This window comes from Passer domesticus, chromosome 2 (genome assembly GCF_036417665.1).
Source record: "Passer domesticus isolate bPasDom1 chromosome 2, bPasDom1.hap1, whole genome shotgun sequence".
NCBI lineage: Eukaryota > Metazoa > Chordata > Aves > Passeriformes > Passeridae > Passer > Passer domesticus.
The window spans coordinates 110,006,588-110,031,198 of NC_087475.1; the positions used below are offsets into that span (position 1 = coordinate 110,006,588).

Below are 24,611 nucleotides of genomic sequence, written 5' to 3' on the forward strand. Positions count from 1 at the left end.
CTGTTTGCAGATCAGGCAGGAATAAATAGAGTGGTGGCAAGGCAACTGCTCTGTGCTCAGCCTGGCTATAGACTCACAGGCAGGTGTTCATTCACCCCTCTGAGCCATCACCTCTGTCTCGACTGTAAAGGGACTTCAGGCAGCTGTTGGGAACATAACTGTGAGGGAGAATGCTGCTCTTACCATTTGTAGCTTCTCTGTTTCTAAGAGGTTTGCTTGATGTAAGATTTCTGGTTGAGAGGGTTGTTCTAAAACATAAATAGGATAAAAGTACTGGTGAAGGGAGCACAAACAGCTGTTTGAAAAACAGAAAAATACTAAAATTATGTGGACTTTTGAAATGAAACAGAATAATCTAGCCTGATACAGTCTTACCTACATTTTCCCATTAGAAGAAGAAAGGGTGAGGTATTTCTATTTCAATATTAACAAAAAAACCTGAGCACAAACTCTCACTTTAAATGTTTCACACCTTCCATAATGAATTCCATGTACTCTGACAATACATCTTTTAGCCAGACAGACTAGTTCACCACCCAGGAGGAGAGAACCTGATCTGATCTATTGATTTATAGGATACACATGCTGGAGAAGGACCCAGTAGTACAGAAACTGTAGCAACAAAAAAGCAGCTTTCCTGCAGATATTACTGTAGCTGAGCTGTCAACATTATAAAGGAACAAATTCAACCTAATCATTCTTCTAATGTTTATTTTTCCTAACTGAGATTATTACATTTAAGGATTCAGATGATAGAGGAAAATGCAATTATTTTAACTGATTCTGTGTTAGTTATGACTCTCTTAAAAAAAATAAACTTTTTTCCAGTGCCAGTTAGTCTTCTTACTTACTTTTATTATGGTAGATGGATCTCTTAGCTTGCCAAAGTGGAGGATCTATCAGTGTTTCTATCATAAAAGACTACTTTCTAGGGACTATATAGCTTGTCTGTTTAAACAGTTTGGCCTGAAGCCCGGAATGCAAATTTTTATCTCCAAAAGAGACAGTTTTGCCCACAATTTTAAAAGAAGAGGGGAAGAATGAAGGGAAAAAAATAAATCAATGTCTATACAGTCAAGGAAAGGCTCTACACCCTATCTGTACTGCTTAAACAACCATACTTTTACAGACTGAAACATTCTTAACCATGTCAGCTTACAAAACCCTTTCCCCAAATTAAGCTTCCTATGAAATACCGCATGTATGTTGGTAATCCCAGCCCTAAGTGAACTTCACCACTGTCTTGCCAAAGTCTCTACACACACTGATGAAGTTACTGATGTGCAGATGCACTGCTGCTGTTGTCACAGAGGTAGCAAGCCTGTTTTCCCAATAATCCATTTTATTTGTGTGCATGTTTACGTGCAAATGCACAAATACTCTTCACTTGAATGACCACCCCAGGATGGAACAAAATCAGTTCAAAAGGGAAATGAAAGTGAATAAAAGAAGCTATTCATCCAGCATCTTTCAAATAACTTTGCTTGTGGCAAAAAACAAAACCAAACAACAAAGACAGTCAAAGCTATACACTAAGACTGTCACATTTTCTTCAAAGGACTAATAAAGATTTTTATTTTTAGAAGATATACGCATGTTTGTTTCTCTTTTGTTAGAAAAGAGAAGGAAGGAAAAAGGTGGACCTTTTCCATATAAGAACCTGTCAAGGAAAGATTATTTTCACGTCAATTCAAGAAAACATGGTTTTACAAAACCATTAACAGGCTTTCTGGGGCAGATTTTTGGGTCCCATAAACAGGGGTAGTTGCCTGCCTGTCCCAGTCATGAGCTGATCAAGCCACAACACCTTCTCCCACCTCAGCCTTGCTTCCTTTTGTCTCTCACCTCCCCCAGGACAGGGTTTGGTGTTTTGGATGCCCCTGCCCTGCAGTGATCCTGAGAGGGGAAGGGAGGCCCCCTTGCTCTGCAGCTGCTGAGTGGGGCTCTCCCCATTTTGAATGCCCTGTGACTGAGCAGGTGTTCCAGTTGAGAGGCTGCCACCTGCTCTCTACCAGCAGCCTCTGAGAGGAAACTCCTGCTGCCAGATCCCTGCAGCCGCTGCACGTGCACCAAGGTAATTCACTGTAAAACACTCACTTGGCATTTACCAGCTCAGCGTCTGAAGTGAGAAAAAAATTTAAACTTGGCAGCAAACCCCACTTTGGTGGGTTTGCAACTTCAGCACACTGCTTATCTCTCAGCTTAAGAGCTTGCCAGAGTATTTTGCTACTCTATATAAGCCTTATAATAGAGGGAAAAAAAGAGTTCATTGCCTACAAAAGCCAAGCGCCAGTGCAGCAGGACAGCAGCTCCCGTCTGCTGGGCTGCCCTGCTTTGGAAACTGGCCATTTAATTCCACAAAAAAGTTGCTGACAGGATCCATCTGGAAAGCTGGTAGTGCTTGTTTGAGTAGTCAGTGAGAGAGACTAGCAAGTGGTACCTGCACAGTGAGCCATTTCAGCTCCTTAGTCCTCAGATAATCAGGTAGCACAGCTGAGAACGGAACAAGCTCCAGCAAAACTCAGAATCAGTCCTGGCTTCTGGGATGCAGCTAAGTTCCAGGTGCACGAGATTCTGGTTTATGAGGGTGACACTGCAGCAGCTTAGCTCTGTACCTGTGGCTCCATGAGTTAGAAACTCCCCTCATTAAATAAATGAAGCTTGCCAGCTACTCTTAATTCCTCTGCAATTAAATTGAGCAAGTGAGCAACTAAAAATGAGAACTTAAAAACCAGACTCAAGAAAATTAAATGCAAAGAAAAGTTAAGAGAACAGTAAATAAAGTTGTGAATGCAAAGTGAAAAACCACAAAAGTAATTTTTCTTGCAGCGCTAAGTTGGCCATATTACATGTGTGGCATCCTCCCTTCTTATCTTCCTTAGTAAATAGAAGCTTTCTCTACTAGAATTAATGCACAGAATAAACCAGACAAGCTGTGCTCCATGGCTGAGTTAGCATTGTGTTAATGCTTAGTAGAGTACACAGTAATTCAAGCAGTTAGTGGGATTTTTTTACCATATACCACTGCCTCATCTACATATTTACTACTGTGCAATAAGTAAACATGATAATTCTTTATAATTTCCTTTGAAGCACTGTGTTTACTATTCGTGCTCTGAGCACACTCCTCCCTGTTGTCATTAATTCAATTGTTCTTGCAGTCAAATTGAAAGTGAAACAAGGGAATTACTAAATTTAAAGCTCCTAATCTTGCTTTAAACTCATTTATGTGACTGACAGCATTGATATCATTGAGGACTCCCTGGCACCTTCTACCTGAGAGAAGCAAAAGGCTACCCCCTCCAAAAGATGAATTTTTGTTTTTCAAGCACAGTGTGATCTCTTTGAAACTGCCCATACCCACAGTCAGTGTGTTCCCACAACAGACTTACTGTGTAGAAATCTGTGCCTGAAGGGCAACAAAGGCCAAAAGCCATATAAAAAATGAAGCTAAGGACGATAAGACACTGCAGTCACAGCCCTGTGTCTCTAAAAAGACACAATGGATACCCACCCCAGGCTGACTCAGGGTTTGATGGATTACACTCCTACTCTGAATCAGCACCAGAAAGGGACCAGGCTTGTCCCTGCTCCTGTGTGAGCTTTGAGCTGGGCTGTGCCTCACAGGGCAGGGGTTTGTACTGCAGACCAGCCTTGCCATGGAGCTGTGGTGACAGCAAACACTAATGGACCTTGCTGCACTCTAGGAGAGAAAGGCAGACTGGTACTTCTCCTTCCTACCATCCAGCAGGGGACAAAACAAGCATTTGGGGCTGGTGGATCACTTCCCAACCTCATGCTGTCTCCCTCACAGTGTGTGCTGTTGCACAGTAGCTGCTCAGAGCCACTTCAAACCTCCCCCCTGAAATAATCCAACAGACCGCACACAGTTAATGTTTCCCTCCTGCAGAAAAATTTGCTCTGAGAACAAATGGAAAATAATCAATGCTAATTTTACATTTTTCATTTCCAAGGCCAAATGACATCACATAAGTGAGTCATTATCAAAGCCTAAAATTCTCTTTGAGCCAGCACTTATCATGAATAAACTGCAAGTGCAGGCAGTCCTGTTACATAAATGCCACCAGTAGATTACATTTTTGAAAGCTGCTAGAAATTTGCTAGTCTTAGTAATTTACTGAGCCAAACTTACTTTCTTGGCTTTAATCCTGCCCTAAACAAAAGTTCCTGTAATTTATGATTCAGATGCTGATGAATGTTAATGGTAGTAACAACTAGATTTACTTACTGAAAACTTTGACTATCGTCGGCTCTTCGGAAACATCATCTTCTGTAACTAGCATACATACAAATCTCTTTTCATCACTGATTCTTGCATTCTTGATGGATAATGTATAGTTTTCTGAGAGACTCAACCTGTCTTTGTAGTCTGGTACATCATCATACTGTACATTTTTTTTTGTTGATGATCTGAAGGCAATAAATACTGGAGATCCATTTGGCATTTCCTATAACAAAAGGATAAACACCTCTATTTTGCATAAACACTCATTTAAAAGTTCCTGAAGATTTGTAATTGGTACAAACCTATAATTAAGAAAAAATCTGCAAACTATCAGATGGCGGGTTTTTTTTCTGATTAATTTCTGCTGTACATAGAAAAAATTCAGTGTTATAAGAGCTAGTTTAAGATTGCCAGGGTACACATTGAGAATATCATCAGTAGAAATTATTTCAATCCTTTGGCTCAATCTCAGCATAGCAAAGGGCTTTCTCTGATAAAAGCTGGTGGTTTTGGCAGCACTTTCCAAAAACTTGTCTGTATGAAAAAGAATTTGAAATAGAAGCATGTGTGAGCTAGTCTCAGCAGCTCCAATTTCCTTTTTTACATTATTGTTTTACATATCCCCATTGTTTATTTGGGATACTTAGACTTCATTTCAAATGCAAGATTTAGTCAGGCATAACTGTCTATTTTATTCTAAATTAGTTCTTAGCTTTTTTTTTTCCTTTGTCTTTAAAGGACCCAAGAGCTTGTAGATGGGAATATACATATAATCAAATATTGCTAATTGCAAAGTATTGTTTTCTAGACATCCTCTTTATGCAGTTCCCATCCCAAGAAGGAATACATAGTTTGCAGCCTTGCACAAATCCCTCATATTAAAAAAATATAATTTTTAAGATGAAGTTACAGGCGCAGTTCTGTAGGATTTGATTCCTTCCTCCTTACACAAATACATGCACAGAGCAGAGACAGACATTGTCTGTCTTTATGCAAAGAGAGGTGAAACACTGATTCTATCTTTATGTTCAGTATTGTGCTGGGTGCTGGAGAAGGTTTTAATTCTCTTTTATCCCTTATACCTTGCAGCACTGATGTTAATAGTGTTCCCAGCACACCACCTCAGCTGGACTGCACAGTCCACAAAGCTCACAAAAAGTGATGATGCTGTGACAAGATGAGAGCTGTCAGAGCTGGGCAGGGAGCAGGAGGCATCAGCTGCTTGTGAAGTTTAAATTACCTTACAGTCTTTCTCCCTCTCCTATTTTAACTCTTGGATTTGTCTATTGTTTGTCACACAGAAAATACTTTCTTGACTTGACACACCTGACAAAAAGTTGGCTGTCGAGTGCAAATGAGCTCCTAATTCCTGCAGCCCACCCAGCTGCAAACACACACAGGTAGAAATTGAAGTGAGCAACAACTGCCATGGTGCAAGTCTCCCAGTGCATCCAGGTTCCCAAGAACCCAAATTGCTCTTCATAAGGCAATAAAGAAGAAAACAGAGTTCATCCTTCTTCCAGTGAAATAATCGCCTGATGAAAAAACCTAATCCAACCGTCTCTATTGCCATGCTGTGAGCTGCCCTGGGAGAAGAGGTACCACTTTCCCTTGGTTGTGTGGGCTGTCAACAATTTCATACAATAGCAATTTAGATAGGCTTCTTTGTATGTTAGGTTTTGTGTTCCTTTCCATTCAGAAGAAGCTGCAACCTCTCCACTTGCTACTTGTTACTTGTCTGTCCAACACAGACAACCCAAATGTAATGGAAAGAAAGAATGTGTTTCATTTTTTCAGAATATCCTTGCATCTTCAGAGAGATGAACTTGTGTCTTCCTCAGAAAAGTCAGCGGACTGAAAAAGAGACTGAAAAATGTAGGCACTCCATCTTCTGAATGCTCATGTGAAACAGTTTTGCTGCCCCTTTTTGGGGAAACATTCTCCCCAAACTTCTTAATTTCCTGAAAAGTGTTTGCAGGAAAAGAATTATTGAGTGGATGTGACTACAAAAGCTGCAAACCTGAAGATAAAAAGGAAGGAGATAGGGGAGAATTGGACTCCCCCCCCACCACTGGCAGATCATTCTCCTGTAAAAAAATAAGCTGGTGGATGCCATTTGCAAAAAGAGAGAGAACTATATAATTTTAAATCCACTAGAAATTATTTATTACTGCAGATACATTTGATTTAAGAAGAGGAAATTTAGATGAACTTCACAGAGGCAGGAAAACCATTTGTCTCAATACAGTTTGAAAAGCAAAATGGGTTTTGTATCCCAGCATTTTTTTCCAGACATGCTTCTAGGTTTCCTTTACTTTGATATGCTGATCCTCCTTGTGACCTGGGACAGTGATCATACACAGGACAGGCTCATCCTGTGGTGTTCCTACACAGGCTGACCAGCACACCTAGAGAGCACCCATGTTTTTGCCCCTGTTTCCTGCCAGAAAACCAGCAGCAGCGCTCCCAAGGTCAGCTCTGCTCTCTTCTCCGCTGTGCATTGAGCAAAACAAAGCCTGAAACAGATCCCAGTGACTGTCAGATCAACCAAAGACGGGGACAGTGCTTTTTTTCCTAGGGATGGAGCACGCTCTGCTCCAGGCAGCTGACTTCAAAAGTGTTCAAATGCACAGCGATGGCTCTGTCAAGTGAGCGAGACACCACGGGATAACATGCCAGATCTCTAATACAGGTTGGCAGAGAACTCCTGAATAATTATTTCTCTTGAACAATGAGATTAATTCCTCAAACCTCTAATCTACACTGGGCAGAAATTATACAGCTTGGAATCTTGCAGTCTTACAAACAGGAATAAATGGCTTCATGCATGAGGTAGAAATCCTGTCGTTTGGAATCTTAAAATCTCTCTCACACACACACACAAAGTACACATCATCCTATAACAGCTGTAAAAAATATAAAGACAAGATATACTTACATATTTCCATTTTCCAAACATAAGACCATCTGGTACTTCTAGAGGACAAGGCATAGTAATAGTGTCTCCATATATTGCATTTACTGTGTACAATCCCAGAGCTAGAGGAGAAACAGAAGACAGGAAACAATTTTATGTGTTTTCTTGAATTCCCATATGCTAGCTAATATTTGGTTCATTCCTATTGCAACAGCAGCTCCTTTGCAAATGGTGATTTTCCAGCATGTAGGATTTATCCTCAGACCTATAACAAAAGAGAATGCCTATCACTAAACTTGTTAAGTGAATGTTATGACCTTTTTAGACCCATGTGTCCTTGCCAGGGTCAATGGGAGCCAAGTGTATTTCCAAACAGAACTGCACATGCTCAATCAGATGAATATCTACACTACAATCAGGATTGTCTCAAACTTAAAATGCATAAAGGGAAAATCCCTAAACCTTTATTTTCTTCATCTGAAAAAACAGCCTGGAGAGGTTGCATTGCAACAAAATATTGTGAGGAAGACAGCAAAAAAAATGATACTCTGACTGCTGCATAGCATTTAAAAGATAGGAAATGATGACAGAAAAGGGAATGATGATATTAAAATATGTTCCCTAAAACCTGGGGGGAAAAAACAAACAAAACCCAAAAAACCCCAAGAAAAACTAGTCTGTACATTTAAAATTTGGAAATATGAAGTGAAATGCTTCAATGAATTATTTAAAAACAACTTTTTTGGAAACCTCAGCATAATGTTATTGTGCTAATGCACTTACAGAATAAAACCAACCCACTCATTTTCATTGTCCAAAACATGTGAATTGAACAAAAACAACAGACCTTAAAGTGATGAAGTGCTGAAATGCAAGGAAGCTTAAAGGAGAAGATGTTACAACTTGGTGCATTTGCTACAACGCAACTTTGCTCCTCCTTTCCTTAGCTCCTCTTGTTTGCTGCTCTTTGCACTGGAGACAGATTTTGCTTCTAGTGCTTGCCTGGAGAGTGTGCTGGCTGCCTGCTCTCAGCCACACATCTGCAACTTCTGTCAGATTCTTCCCCCAGAGATTCAGGATCTCCCCCTTTGCTGTCTCTTCATTTGCAACTACAGCTTAAGGGCTTGCTGCCAAAGGAACTGTATTTCAGAGAGTGAAGTAAGATGCTGGTGGACGTAGCCAGGTGCTTCTGAGGAAAATCATCCCTTCCTTCTAGAAACATTAATTTTTGGGGAGATTCAGCCCTTCCTTTCTATAGCTAGAAAAGAAACATGCACCCCCAAAGACCTGAGCCACAGACCCCTTTGCTTTTCCCAAGTCTTAGGGCTGCTGCCTGGAGCACCTGACAATTCTATACAGTGCATAGATACACTCAATAGGGAGGTTTTTCCAAGGGACTTTTTTTTTTGTTTTAAAGAAAATCATGCCTTTTCAAAGACCCAAACACTGAATTCCTTGCCTGCAATTTAAACTACAAAGACTCCAGAGCATTTTTCTTGGGTGGGGACTTCAGAGCTCACTGTTAACATCAGCTTGTATTTATCACATGTATCAGAGTGACAAATGAGGCTGTGGGGCTTGTGCTGTATGGCATTGCACAAAGAAATAGTATTGCAAAATCTTTCCTTAGAGAAGCTACAATCTGGATGGCACCACATCCTTAAGGCAGAAAAGCAGGCTGGAGCTTAATGGACTAAAGGAACACAGGAGATAACAGGCACCACTACCTGCATTCATCTTAAACTTTCTTTCCTTCACTCGCCTCCCTTTCAACTAAAGCACTGGTAATCTTTCTAATTTTGTTACTTAATTAGTCACAAACATGCTTGAGATGCATTACTCACACTGTAGGGACTGGATGCTCTAATTTTCTATATGGTTCATGGAGACCAGCTGCTTCCTAAATGACAATAGCAGTCATTCCACTAGGTGGTGCTGAGTAAGAGCAATCTTTTAAAAAATAATTTTTAAAAAGATCAGATTGCTTCTGTTTCCATGAAATTGAAGTTATGTTTTACAATATCAAGCTATAAATGGAAGTAAAATTCAAAGCTGGAAGAAACTGTTCCCTTGCTCCTTTCTTGCACTCATCTTCATTCTGATCACCAGGAGGGGAGCAATCCTAATTTTCATTTTTTTGCTAGAGCAATAAAAGCTGTCCTTTTTGTCCTTTTTTGGTTCTCTCCCATGGGATCAAAATGACAACAGACTTGCAAATATATATTAAATTAGTAAACTAGTTAGTACCTGTTCAAATTTCAGCTAAGTATCATTTAGTAATTTGAAATCTAGTAATAGCATTTGGCATCACATGGATAACCAAAAACTGCTCCTGTGATATAAGATGCTCTTTGGTATTAGGGGAAATACTCCCTGTCATTAGAGGAAACCAAAATGAGCCCCTAGGATCTGAAATGCTGCTCTCTTCTACACACCCATTTAGCCCTACAGAATTGCTATGATAGCAAGTACACACTACTGAAGGCTCAACAGTCTCAGGAGGGAGAAGGAAAATGTTTCCAGAGAAACTCTGCAGCATTCAGAGCAGGTAATTAGTGAATGGTCTGATAAAGGGAAAGACTGACTTCTGATTTTAGAACTCTTTCAGCTGAAAGTCATTTCTTAAAAAGGACAAATTCATGACTTGACATAAATGCTGCCTGTACTAAAATCACACATTTTTCTATGAATTTGTTAACACAGACCCAGAAAGATATAGGTTTTACTTTGAATACAGAGAAACAGTGTTTGCAAGAATAAGAAAAGTCCTCTTGCAAAACATTCTCGTTCCACTTCAGTAGCAACAGATCTAGCACATCGAAGGAGTGCAAATTAATTGAATAACTGCAAACTTTCACCACAGTAACTGCAGTCATCTCCACAAAACGACCCTACCAACCTACGCATTTAAGAAAAAAACAAAAAAAACCCCACTTCAACAGAATTGGAAATTCCTCTCTCTGTTGCTATTAGACATATTTGTAAAATGGTGGGATGAAAAAGAGAAAAAAATGATTGCTTAATGACACAACAGTGCTTACCACCAACCATCATATTGTCAGGCCTCTTTACATAATTTCCAGCTCATTCTAAGAAAAAGAAAATGAAAGCAGGATCTACAAACACATAACAAATTGCTCCATGCCCTAACATGGTGCAGGGTCAATGTCAGGGCCCTCATTTCCCATTAACTCTGCCAGAGGACACAAAGGCAACCGCAGGGAATAACGCTACGTCACTGGGCATCGTGTCCTGCCTTTCTCTATTTCTGGTGCACCTTTCTGTAGCTAATTAAGAGCTCAGCCAGCTTCCCTATGTGATTTTCTGATGTTGTCTTCTAAAACTGAGCTAGTGCTGTGAATAACACCATTAATTCAGAGGCAGGATCTTGTCTCACATACACCGAGAGCAGCTCTACCTGCTAGGTCTGAACTACACCTATATCACTTTCCTTCCATTTCTTTACATACATAAGAGGCTTGAGAAGGCTGAGATTTACTTCATTTCCCTCTCTTTGATCCAGTGCTGAAGAAACTCTGAGCCAGATGAGACCTTTCCACACAGGTTAGAACATGGGAAGAAAGACGCAGCTTCATGAGGTATGATGGCTCAGAGAAAGATCCCAGCAGGACACTGGTAAATTGAGACGACATAGCTATTGATGCTTTTAATTGGAGTACTTTCCATGTCCCCTATGGCAGTGCTAACTGCATCCTTCTTTGTCGTGCTCTCTGCCTGTGTTTCACAAGGCAAGAACCAAAGAGTACCCACATCTTCAAGGGACAAAACAAAAAATCTTGAACAGAAGCTTAAATACAGAAAAGGTACTGTTGTTATTTTAGATCCTCGCCAAAAGTATGAGGCAGGTCATACTTTAGACCAATTATTCTTTTTAAATCAACAGGATCATATAGGAGGAATGCATAGAAGGTGAGTTAAAGGAAAAAACACATTAGGAAGCTGATGGTTCTCCAAGGAAATAACAAAAGCAGCCATGTTTTCCACCTCTACCTTCCGTTTGCAATACTAAAACAACTTCTTGTCACAAACACCTCTTCTATGTGCTTAGGAGTAGTATTTTTGGAACAAACGCAAAACAGAACAAGAGCTGTTCAAACACCCTCTAGATGCAAGTTCCACGTGAGACTACGAGACTGTATCTGAAAACTGACTAGCACAGGTACTGCCCAGGACTCCTCTGCGCTGGCAGGCACAGCAGGGCTTCCTTCTAGAGCAGGGGAAGTCTGGGGAGCTGAACCTCCCTCACTACCTTGGCATTCACTGATTTAAACGATGTTTTACATCCACAAAGATGTCCTGCATTTTCCTTTGCACTTAATTTTTTACTGCTGATGCTTCTGCCCTGGCAGGTTCAGCAATGCTGCTTTTTATTACACTGTCTGGACCCAAGGAGCAAAGTCTCATTACTAGAGAACAGCAGGACATGTTGGCTGCTATGGCTCTTTGCAGCAATCAGCAGCATGAAGCAGGGCAGGTCAATTAGCAGCCTCTGCAATGTCAGTGTCCAAACTCAAGAGCCATTATGTCTATTTAGCACCTACCTCAGAAACTGTAGTTAACTACTTTGGAAACTCTACATTAGGATTAACACTCCAAATCTTTTATTGAGGCATTGGCCCTCCCATCTTTTCTCCAGTACAGACTAGCCTGTACTAAATATAATCTGGGAGGTTATAAAGCTTTGCCTCATGAAATAAATATTTTATAAAGTTACTTGCTATTTTTTTTTCTACCCTCCACTTCTTAAAGGGATTTCAGCTATATAGGCATACACATAGGTCCTACTGGGTACCCACTTACGTACCAGCATAAATGGCTGGTACTGACCTAAATGATTTTTTTTTAGGAAACATCAGTATTTCACAAAACCATTACATGTTCTTAAGATTGGGATGGCACCATTTAGAATCACAAAACCATTTATGTTGGAAAGACCCTCTAGATCACTAAGTCCAACTGGAAAGCTAATGCTGCCATGCCCACCACTCTACTATGTCCCTAAGTCTTTTAAAGACCTCCAAGGATGATGACTCAACTACTTTCCTGGGCAGCCTGTTGCAGGGCATGACAGTCCTCTTGGTAAAGACATTTTTCCTAACAGCCAATCTAAATGCCCCCTGCTGCAACCTAAGGCCATTTCTTGACTCCCATGTCACTACAATCTACTTTTAGGTAGCTGTAGAGAGTGATAAGCCTCCTAGTTTCCAGACTAAACAGCTCAGCTCCCTCAGCCACTCATCACAGGACTCATTCTCTATGCCCTTCACCAGCTTAATCACTCCTCATTGAACACACTCTTATTATAAATATTTTTATTTTTTAAAGACAAAGCAGTATATGAAACACAGCTGGGTGTTGGTACAATACAAAAATTTATTAGAAAAAACTCTCCTGGTTTGGATGTGACAAGACTTGACAGCAGATATTTACTGTCCCAGCTGTTGATACTTGATAATGCCTTAAAGCAGGTTTTAACATGGGAAAGTATTTTTCATTTAATTAAAAGCACTATTCAGAGAAAAAAAAAAAAGTAAGAGAGTTTACCAAATCACAGATTGAGGTTGCAAGGGACATCTGGAGGCAACTGGTCCAATCACCCTGCTCAAGCAGGGCAGGGCCCCACCTACAGCTGCCCAGGACCCCATCCAGATGGCTTTTGCACACCTCCAAAGAAGACACCACAGCCCCCCTGGGCAGCCTGTGCCAGTGCTCAGTCACCCTCACAGGAAAGAAGTGTTTCCTGATGCTCAGAGTAACAGCCTGTGCTTCAGACTGTGTTCACTGCATCTTGCCTTGTCACTGGGCATCACTGAGAAGATCCTGTCTACATGTTCTTTGTACCCTCCCTTCAGGTATTTGTACACACTGGGGAGACTCCCCTGAGCCTTCCCCTCTCCAGGCTAAGCAGTCCCAGCTCTCTCAGCTTTATCCTATAAGGGAGGTGATCCAGTGGCCCTTCCCTGGACTCTCTCCAGAACGCCCATGTCTCTCATACTACAGTGCTCAGAAAAGACCATATGCAGCAAACATGTCATGCACCTTTTATTTCACCACCTGTGCCTGATAAAATCAGTTGAAAAACACAACAAAACCTATAATTATTTTTTTTTCTGAGCCACAACAGCCAGGGAGGCAAACATCACCCAGCTGCCATTTTCTCAACAAGCTCGTCCTTGTGATCCAGCCTGCTCTGCTGAGAACAAGCCTCTTCACATGAGCTACAGCAGGCAGTCCTATGCACAGCTCACACAGTGCTCATTAATTTTCTGACATAGCACAGAAAACACAAGATACACTTCAGGATGTCAAAATACCGGTCAAAGCAAGCAAAAAAAAAAAAAAAAGCTCACATTATCAAATCTCACACATAAGGCATTATTTATTTCAGCTAGGTGGGTATAATCATTTGTATGCTAGGCATGAAAATAGGGAAGCAGGGCAAACACTTCCAAGAAAATTCAAACAATGATTATCTTCACTGTACAAATATGATTAAAAACAAAGGTGCATGTGTTTGTAGATATGTTATGTGATACAGGTTATATAAACAGTATATTGTTTCTTCTCTCTACCTCTTCAAAGAGTGAAATAAACCCACACAAGAGCAACTAGCTCGTCAAAAGGACCATTGGTAACAAAGAATCATCAAAAGTATCCAAGAGGGAAACTAATTGTTCATAAACATATAGATCAGTATTCAATGCACCAAACACTTTTAAAGCAACATAACAGAAATTGCTGAAGGGTTTCTTATACTTTATCACAGTATTCCTTCAATTAGTTTTAACCCTGAATAATATTAGAGCCCAGGCAATTTTAACACCAAAGGAAAAAATCCTTTTTCAACTTATAAGCACTGATGGAACAGACAGCAATTACCCTTCAGAATACAGACTGCTAACTCAAGCTCTTTGAAGCTGTGAAGTTAACTTGCACATTTGGGACTGGTTTTGGTTTGTTTTGGGGTTTTTTTTTGGGAGGGGGAAGGGGAAGAGGGAAGGAAAGGGAGAAGATCCAGCTGAAAACCTGGTTGTGACTCTGGAAGATGCTGAGCTGCTTTTGACAAGCTTGTCAGAAACACTTCCTTAACTCCAGTGACACAAGCAGCCAAACCCATACATACAGGAGCACTTATGTACTTAACACTGATTTTGGCAAGTATTTGAGCAGGCTAGAGAAATGGGGCTTGGTACTGAACAACATTAAGGCACTGGACACTACACACCATGAAACAGGCAGGGTATTTAAAGCTAAAGGAATTCTGAAAGCATCAGAGAGCAGGCATTAAACGCCAGCAGAATTCAGCTATCATTACCCTACACAAGCATTAAGTGTGTTTAAAACACAGTTTTTCTCCATTAATGAGGAAAAAAAACCTGAAGGAAACATGTCAGCTCTTCAGAAATCGTCTTTCTTATGAATACTAACAATTACGCCTTTCTAACACCATATAAAACAAGTGTTTTCCTTATCAGTACAAAGAAATGAGCTATAATTAGAAACTAGCTGAGATAACTTGCCTCATCTGACCAAGGCTACATGGGCTCTACCACCTAAATCAATGAAGAAATCCTCAGCCCACTTCTTCGAGAGGAGTGAGGTCATTGCATGCTTCTCACTGGTTCTTTCCTCTATAGTTCAGCCAGTCTTGAATGGCAGGGATGGACAGTTTTCCTACACATGCATATAATTTGGCTTTCTATGTAACCTTAAGTGTGAGCTCTAGGCTGAGCCTCCACGAGTTTAGGTCAAAAATCTCATGGAGCACTTTAACCACAATTTTAAAAGTCCTACATGGTGGCCATATAGAGCTCTGAGTACTGTGTTCCTATTCACAAACCAGACTACTTTTTATTTTACTGAGAGCTACTTCTGTTCCAAGATCTCAAAATATCCAGCTGTTTCAGTATTTTGATCACTTTTTTTCCCACTTCCCAAACCAGAAAACAGCTTTCCATCTCTATGCTCCTTTTCTGTATGATTTTCATGCAGCCTGATTTGAAACTACTTTAGCAGAAACTTTTGGGAAGATTGAGGGAAATTTCTCTGCAACATAGAGGTTTTAGAAAGCTATGTCCTTCCAAGAGCAGATAGTTTTGTGGGGCATAGTTTACAGGGATTATCATCACTGCAAGCTTTACCCTAGTGAGGTTCACACTGAGCATTTCCCTGAACATCTTCTGTCATCATCATTGCTTGCAGCACTATGCTGGAGAACATAGAGAAAAAAAAAAAAAAAGCTTTTCATTTTCAATGTACCCAAACACCTAGATTGCATCTAAATAATGATGACTAATAATCTTTTGTCAGCTTAGTAACTTCAAATATTACATATAAAGCAATAACCATGACATTTTCCAGATCATAATCACCAAAAGTTTCTAAAATTTTTGATAGGTATGCAAAAGAAATTTGCACATAGTCATACTCTTTAAAACTGGAATGGCCATCATAAAATGCATTATCATTGTCATTTAAAGTAAAACAGATACTGCTTTCAAGTCAGCACAGCTTTCAAATGACATAAAAGAGCTGTTCCTAGCATTACCCTCTGCAAAGCTGGAGACTAAATGAGCAGTTCAAAGCTCAGTAACTGATGCAAAAATGCTACTGCAAAATGAACTACTTGTGTCAGCACATCAACCTTCCTACCATACCACCTCAGCCTCGCTCCAATGCCCAGCTCCATGAAGACAAAGGAAACTGCTAAGTCCAACAGCTCTGAAATGGGACCAGAAAAGCTCCACTTTTTAATCCTCTCCCTTTTAAATCAGGAAGGCTCCAAAATCTAGTAAAGAACTGCAAGGAAAACCCATGAAAGCCACCAACGCCTTTGTAGCACATGGGCTTTGTTACAGCAAGATTTTCCTTCCTAAGAGGAAAACCTAAGCTTCTTTCCCAAACCACCACTCCAAAACATCACCTGTGATTTCAGTGGCCTTCTAATCCTACTATCTTATGGAAGCTCTAGCTTTTGGCTCAGAATTATCTAGAGCTGTTTCTGGATTCACTGCTAATCCCAAATCAGTCATATTTGCAGATTTAAGTGTTCAAGTTATTTGAGCAAATCTTACAGATTTAAAAGAAGTTACATATATAGCAATGTTACTGTAAATAGAAAAAAAAAAGCAGCATAATTCCAAGCAAATATGTACAAATTAGACTTAAGAAACACACAACCACTGATTAAGAAATGCTTGAACTAGCATAACGCTAACAAAGACAACATTTCCACAAGATCCAGGTGGAACCACATCAGAAGATACGGCCAACATTGGCAAATTGGGGTCAGCCTCAGAAAACCCAGCTATGACTCTTATGAGCACCATCCAGTACTAAAAAAGCTCTTTCCCACAGCCAATGCTGCAACTGAAAGACCATGGTTAAGGATTTACTTTTGGGCATTTTTTTACAAAACATTGCTTAGAATAGTTCTCATAATTTAGAGGAAGATATAAAATCACTAATGTATCTTACAAATACTTCTGCACAAGATGTAGCCATGACTAAAGGAACTACGATCAATTTGGGTTTTTTTTATAACACACTAAAAATTTGAGAATAGTTTATTAAAATAGTTACTGACATATGGTGTGATTTTTTATGAGTGGTCAGGCACATCTGCCAGGGAAGTGAGTTATAGCTTACTAAAGTCTGATGATACAAGCTATCTGCCAAGAGATGAGAAGCAAATGTGACTCAGAGAACAGTTTCTGAGTCAATACTGCAAAGAATTTTTACTTTAAAGGGTATACCTAATTAGGCAAAATGGGATCAACAAAGCCTTTATGGCTTGGTGAAACTTCTTACTGTTTCTGAGGTTAGCCCCCAGCTGCTCCTGAAGCATACTTCTGATATGCTTTTCACTTGCACTTCTAAAGCACTTCTCCGTTTGTTAAAACTACTCAAATTGTTTTTTATTTTCTCATTATGCTAGTCAGCAAAGCTGGTGTGTATCCAATACCTTGAAGGGACTTAAAAGTTTCTACTAAGTCCAATAAAACCTGCAGCTCAAAAACAATTGCCTAAAAATCACCATTATATTCTTCCATGAATCCCTTTTTTGACTATTAAAAGAAGTCAATAGGCAGCATATTAAAAAAAAGATTTGTCCCCTCTTGTTTCTTCATTACTTGATATTGACAGTATAGAGTATACTGAAATTATTGCTAGTGAAAGCTTAGTAACAATTTATACTTTACAAATATGAACTTTCAAAAACATGTATATATTTTGTATATTTATTTAAGCTTGAACGAGTCTCAGGAGCAAAATCAAAGTACCATAAAGCAAATAATATTGCAAAGTATGAGGGAAGAAAAATATCACTGAACACTCTAGTTAAAAGTAAATAAGTGCAATGGACAAAAAATTAAGAATTAGGGGGGAAAAAAGGCAAGTAACACAAAAAAAAATAGAAAAAGTGATGTAGTTAAATCCTGGAGTCCTCCTATGCAAAGAAAACTCAACAGCAATTTTCCTCCTCTTCTAACCATGTTCTTCCTGTGAGTTGTGTCCTTTCTGCCTACAGTCAGAAGGAACAGGCACTCACCTTCCACCCACCTAAGGTCTTTCCAAGCTGAAAATTATTCCCTGCCAGGCACCAGCACTGTAAATATTTTTAATCATGCCTGTTGCCCCTCTACTTTAAATCATGATCTGCTCTGTCAAGGAATCCTAAAACACAGGAAAAGGCCAGATCTCTCCTATTGACTGTTCCAGATCTGCAAAAGTACCCTTCTCCATTATCTGCACACGCACTTGGGCCTTTCTTTACTCACACAAAACCGTCCCAAGGCATCCCCAGCCTTGCCACAGGCTCGCTATCTGCTGTCCACAATCACCTCTGCAACAGTGCTTCCAGCAAGCAGAGAACACCCCATAGGGAGAAGCCATAATTTCTTGTTTCTCTGTATTAGCGCTTTGAAACACTTGCAAAAGATTCAACTGTATTCCCATACACTCCAATAAGTAAGAAGTAAAATATTTGGTGAATATTTGGACAGGGGACTTGCAGAGGGGCACTTTCCTCCCTGCCCTTCATTAAGGCTGTATGGTCCACATCTAATTAACAAATTATGTCCTGCCACACTTGCCTTACTGCAGTCACACTTACCAGACCTGCTGCTTGCTTTGGACCTGCTTGAGCAGTTATTCCCAAAGAAATCAGCTAGACTTTATGACAGAGAAAATAACCTGTGACTGTAATGCGTATAATGCATACAGAATAATTTTTTCAGTGAATAAGCTTCATTTACTTTTGGTGAAAACCATGCACTAATTACCTCAAAACAAAAAACCCAAACAAACAAAAACCAAAAAGGCCAAAGCTGTACAGAAGATAGAACTTCAGAGGGCACAGACGAAGGACAGATTTATCCTTCCATGACACTGAGTGGGTGAAAAAAGCTGTACATGCTTCCAAGAGAACCTGCTGGACAGACACCCTGCAGCTGACAACAGGCTTTTGGCTGCTCTTTTTTCCAGCTGCTTTCCCTACTGATAAGGGAGAGGACAGAGCCACACAGATGAGATAATGCAGCCTCACCAAATCACCCACAGGTCTTTGTTACCTGGAAACGAGAGCTATCGTTTCACTGATAGCACAACAACAGAGGTGTGGAGGGGGAAAAGCTCATTGAAAGTATAATGCTATAAATCCTTATGGTTTATGCTAAACTAAGTGACTGAGAGCTCCTCTGTGTCTCTCTTTAGATTTAATGGGCTCCTTGCAGACAGTTTTTTAAATTTCGTGGATGCCTGCAGCCAGTCTTGGTATTGGCAACAGCCTCCTGCCCTGGGAGGATGAGCTGAAGCAGATGTGCACTTTCACCAGTGGGAGAAACCAACACCACCTTAATTTCTGAAAATTTGTCTTTGCCTGCCTTTCTTAACTGAAAACTCACAGATGTGTCACAGGCAAAAACTGCAAGCAATATATAAAACCACAAATATAAACACAAAGTTTACACAGACTCTCATTCAATGGAGAAATGCAGACACATGGATGTAGAGATATCTGAGGCTGGTGTGAATTCAGTGCCCATCATGTCCACTTGTGGATATTACTGACATGTGTGGAGGGAGGAAATGCTGCCAAGCATCATGTTCTGCTTCCACCTCATATGAATTTACACTTCTATGTGCATATACAAACTAGCATCTGATGTGCTATCACCTTTCTGCTTTGCATGAATTGTTTATTTTTTTTTTACAAAAAAATCCCTCAAACTGTTGCTTAATATAATTCTGCATACAGAAAAAAAAATGCTGGAGAGGAGCACAAAACAGCAGCTCACATCTAGTGGATGCAGTCACAGCTTACAGTGAATTTCCAATATAATGTAACACTGGAAGATATAGGTACTGTCCAGTTATTGAACAACTTGCTGTAAGTTTCAGCTGCCCTCTGGAGAAAATCATGAAAGGTTGGAAAAAGCAAAGCATGATTCCTATTAATGCTTTAAATTAATATAGGAGTTACTTCCTAGAATTTTAATACCTAGTTATTGCCTTCTGCAAATACAGTGCTGCTGAAAAGTTTAAAAGCAACAGGATACATTGCAAAGCCTGTATGTTGACCCGAAAAGGGAGTTACTTTCAGTGTGTGAAAACAGAAGGCACAAAGAAGTTTAATCTTTCAAATATTTATGCACATATTTATCTTCAAGAACAAGTAGTGCCACAGCATGAGGATGAAGGCACAAGACATCAGCATAGCTACTAGAAAACTGTTGTGTCGACTAGGCTTCCCCCCCACTATAAAAAATCTTGCTGTAGCATCCTGGAAGTCCAGGACCCCATTTGTAAGATAATACAGAGACACAATCAAAGGATTTCTCAGGGATCCAGCCCAGACCAACCTTACACAGACCGCTTTAAGACCCCCATGGAGTCACTACTGCTTCCAGAACATAACCCCAGCTCAACAGACTCCCCCAACTCCAGGTTTGTGCCTATGCCACCAATAAAACCTGCTACATGGTTTGCAGGAAGAGAGAAACATTGACTGCCAGGGCAATACACTATGTTATGTCTTTTCTGCACACACCTCACGTCAACACAGTCCAGTCCACTGAACAGCAGTATCAGAAATGATAGCAACTGCACAGGCTCTGGTGATTGTAATTTCAGATTTTGATCTGAATGGCCAAGTAAACAACAATTCCTGCAGGGCAGCCCACCTCAGATGCACGGCTTCCAGTGCAGAGTGGCTACATTTATGTTGTCACTGAAACTCTTTGTAAACACCAATCTTGGTGTGCAAGTCACTGCTTCCTCTATATACCTGCCAGAAACTCTGCAGAGAAGGCAGCCGTGTTTTAGTCAGCATGACAGCTGCTACAGTACATCATGCTCCTGTAAACTGCCTTAATGCCCAACTGCACTTTTAAGTACATTTGAACATTTCATTTTGACCTACACATGTGGGCCATAATTACCAATTTCTCTGTCTAGGTACTGCTGCTGCTGCCCATATCACCACTTGCCCCTGAGCAGGAACACAGAGGATGGGTCTCCTGAGTTGTTACTTTGATTTGTGGCAGGAGCTTTTACCTGTACAGTGTCAGTTATCAATTTTTTGACACTAATTATGTACTCAGAGAACAACCATTTTGCAACCATTGTAGACAAGGTGCTTGCTATGTAGGCCATATGTGGGCAAAGCACACAAGCTACTGCAACTCTTGGCTGAAGCAGATCCTGTCCTGAAGAGCAGAGCCTTCATGTGCACCTTTATGCTGCAGTACTGTGAAGTGAGAGGTACCTCACTCCTCTCCTAAGAGCACTCCTGTGTTTGCTGCAGAGGAACAGCACTCACATGGGGTCGGTGGAGCACTGCTTCAGCTCTTGCTCAGTTGAAAGTATCCCTGAATCAGTCAGTTCCAAGCTGTCCTGCTGTGCTGTGGAGATAAAGCCATAATGCCCGAGGGGAGCACCCTTTACCTACAGGTAAAAAATACCTTTACCATTACCTACACCCCTCCCAAACCACCACTCTGTAGCAAGAGGAACAAAACCAGGCTGGGTACCTGGCAGAAAACATTCCTGAAAGGCAAAAAAAATCTTACAGCTCCTCCAAGCTATCTCTGACCATCTGGAGGGGTGGTAGGATAGCTCAGTGGGTCAAAGAATCTGACCCCCTAAGAAAAAAATTTGCTCTGTCGTCTGTGAGGATGCAGAACATATTTAATCATCTCCAGCTTCTGTAGAAACATGCACTAATTAGCATAAATATTTTTAAAAATGCTCCTATACCTAATAATTCTAAAGACAACCTGAAAAGTAATTAATAGTTCTGGAACCCCTTTTTTTTTTTTTCTTTCCCTCTTTCTGGAGCACCATCTGGTGCCCTTCCTAAAATACCAAGGCTAGAGAATTATTTATGTGGGCTTTGACCACGTCTGAACAGCTCACAGGATGATGTATGTTTTTAATGCCCTGATACTGACAACAAGCCTTTTCTCTCTAAATTAATGGGAAACAAGCGTTGCACAGTGAAGATAAAAGTGACTTTGTGAAGTTTTATTCTTTAGAAGTTCCCTATTGTAACAGATGAGGGTCTTTACAGAAATATCAGTGTCAGCTTGTCTGAGCAAAGGGAAGGATGCCATGGCACATGTGATATGGGTTGTGTGTGCATGGTGAGAATCGATGGTATATCAGGTTGGTCTTAATTAGGTCATGAAAAACAAACAAACAACCTACCCCACCACATACAGACACAAAACCCTAGATCAACCCATGTCACCCTCCAGCAAAAGAATAGCTGCCCTTAGCTTCTCACAGGTACAAATCAGCTTTTTAGGTGGATTAGTTTAACTTTCTTAGTATGTTTTTCTTTTTCATAAATTCATTTGATATGCAAATTCACACCACCGAAAAACAGATGTTCACAGCCTAAACCAAGCCACAGAACCACAGAATAGTTTGGGATGGAAGGGACCTTCAAGATCTCCTAGTTCCAACCCCCATGCCACAGGCAGGGTCACCTTCCCCCCATCAGATTACTCAAAGCCCTGACTTTGAACACTTCCAGGGATTCGGCAAAGAAGACTGAAAGGCTGGGTTTTGAGACCCAATACAGGCGATGGGAGTACCAGACCCCATGGAGTGGGGCTGCAATGCAGCCCCTGCTCACCAGGTGGTCCCCTGTCATTCCCCCTTCTGGAAAGCAGCATGGGGACCTTTGAGCAGGAACCCACAGCTTTTGTACCAAAGGGCTGTGAACCTGGGTCTTTGGAAACAGGACTCGGGTACTTTAAAAGTAGCTGTCAAAAATAGTCAATAAGAAAACCTAAACTCTCCATTTACAGATCCCTGTACTCACCAGCAAATCTCAAAGCACTTACTCCTGGACATACCTGCTTTTACCCTTGTTTTAGAAGAGCACAGAAAACGTCCCCAGACAGGCGGTGCGGAGAGCTGCCAGCTGTGGCACAGCTGGGATGGAGAGAAGCAGTGACAAACAGTTGGCACAAAGCAGCTTTAAACTGGGTGACAGACCACCAGGCTGTAGAGTTGTAAGTGTTTCATTTTAAACCCTTAGCATTATCCTGAAGTACTGTTTAATAAGCAGCATGCCTCTCCTTCGAGGGTGAAATACCAGGAAGTCCCTAGGAGAAGCTTCACACCTGAACTCGCCTTCTGTGCACCAACAGCTGCTGCAAGAATTATTTTTCCTCTCTAGACAGTCCATACAAACACCTGAAACTGGCTGCTACAGTATTGAAGTTAGTACAACATAAGATAAATATCCATCACAGCCATTTAAAAAAACCCCCTCAATATATTAAGTGCTCTAAAATCAAAACAATCAAAATTAAATCAAGCTGAATGCATCTGAGTGGGTTTTCATTATCTAGATTTATCTTAGGTACATGTCATTTCTGTCTCATTAAATTGCAATATAAATTGTACGCATAAAAATATTAAACATTTTTTCTTCTCAAAATGACTAAAATGTGATAAAAGCCCACACAATACTTTCCCTTGCCTTGATGTTTGCAAGAGAGTACCATATGGCTTGTCTGGATCCCTCAACAAGAGTTTTCTTGAATTCAAAACTAATTTGATTTGGCAGCTCCTTCTTTAGAAAAATGTAAATTCCCACAACATGTTTTAAATTATATTCTAGTTAACAAAGCATTATTTTCTTGTTTGAAGTACAAGCAAGCTTTTACACATTTTTCATTTTCACCATAAAGGTAAATTCTTCAGCTTTCAGAACTGGCAGTAGTATTTTTTTCTAAATAATCTTCTCTGCATATCACTAATAAAGTAATATTGCATAGTTGTCTCCATGCCTCCCTTGTATCTCAATGTACCAGGGCATGCCAAAGATCCAGAGTATATGGTAATCTTTTTCTTAAACAACCGTATATACTAAGAAAGAAAATAAAAGGAAAAGAGCTTTATTGAAACCAATTTTCTTCTATAGGGGAAGGTGCAGCACAAAGTTCTCATGACTGGCAAAGGCCAGGCAGGCAGCATTTGATAGGAGGAAGAGTCTGAGCTGGTTTTCCAAGGTTATGCTACAAAAGACCATCCTTCCTATGACTTCTCTTCTAGAATAACCAAAGTAATTAAATCACCAATTAAGGGCTTCTCTGAAAAGACCTGCTCACAGGCCATGTGGTATAATAGTCTGGTTTTGTCCTGGATTTCACAGCAGAATGAAATCACTTTATTTTTCAGGATAGATGCAATAGCTACAAATAGAAATTGCTATTTAGTTACACTTCAGAGTACAAGGTAGTTTATCATAGGTTGCTTCTGTGGGCCTAAAGAACCCTGAACTACAGGTTTTAGTACAATAAAGCTTCCTTACAGCTGTGTTACAGAATTTTCTTTACAGCAAAGGAAAATGAAGCTTGTGTAACTGTTGCTCACAGGTACCCCCACAGCAAGACAACAAGAAGCTGACAATTTCCACTCAAGTTTCACAGGAATGTAATAAGTATTTCACATCAAAAGTGTTGGGAAGACAGGGAAGAGGGGAAAATAAATTAATAAATGAATAAAAGATTGTGGTCAGGTGAGAAAAATACTGCAAAATAAGCTTAAATTGACGGGTTGCCAGAGCATCTACCCTGTGGAGAAGTTTGCACAGAGGAGACAAGTTTCCACAGGACCTTCCACCAACTTTGTTTGTGGACACACTGATGGGCATGAAGCCATGGGAAAAATAGCCATTATTAGGTCTACCACCCCTCATTTCCTTAGTTACAGCTCCACACCTTTACATTCAGTCATTTCTGTGGCTGAGGGTGACCTGCACCAGGCTGGACAGACAAGGCTGTGCATGAGTCCCAGAATAATGGAGAAATGGCAGGACGATGCAAGCGAGCATCAACCCCTTCCCTGCTATCTGAACAAGCCATCAGCTGAAATGATCCTTAACAAGGAGAGCTGTATTTGTAGACC

At 40.4% G+C, this 24,611-nt stretch overlaps 1 protein-coding gene across 4 annotated transcripts in view; it reads right to left on the reverse strand.

The window, feature by feature from the left end:
• The window catches only part of ALCAM (activated leukocyte cell adhesion molecule), a 114,261-nt gene that overhangs the window by 27,902 nt on the left and 61,748 nt on the right, over positions 1-24,611 (reverse strand). For all 4 annotated transcript variants that reach the window (XM_064410621.1, XM_064410622.1, XM_064410624.1 and 1 more), the window contains exons 2-4: positions 7,185-7,285; positions 4,250-4,469; positions 184-248 (exon numbers count right to left, since the gene is read on the reverse strand). In XM_064410621.1, coding sequence (XP_064266691.1) covers positions 184-248; positions 4,250-4,469; positions 7,185-7,285 — 386 coding nt within the window. The remainder of the gene's footprint in view (positions 1-183; positions 249-4,249; positions 4,470-7,184; positions 7,286-24,611) is intronic.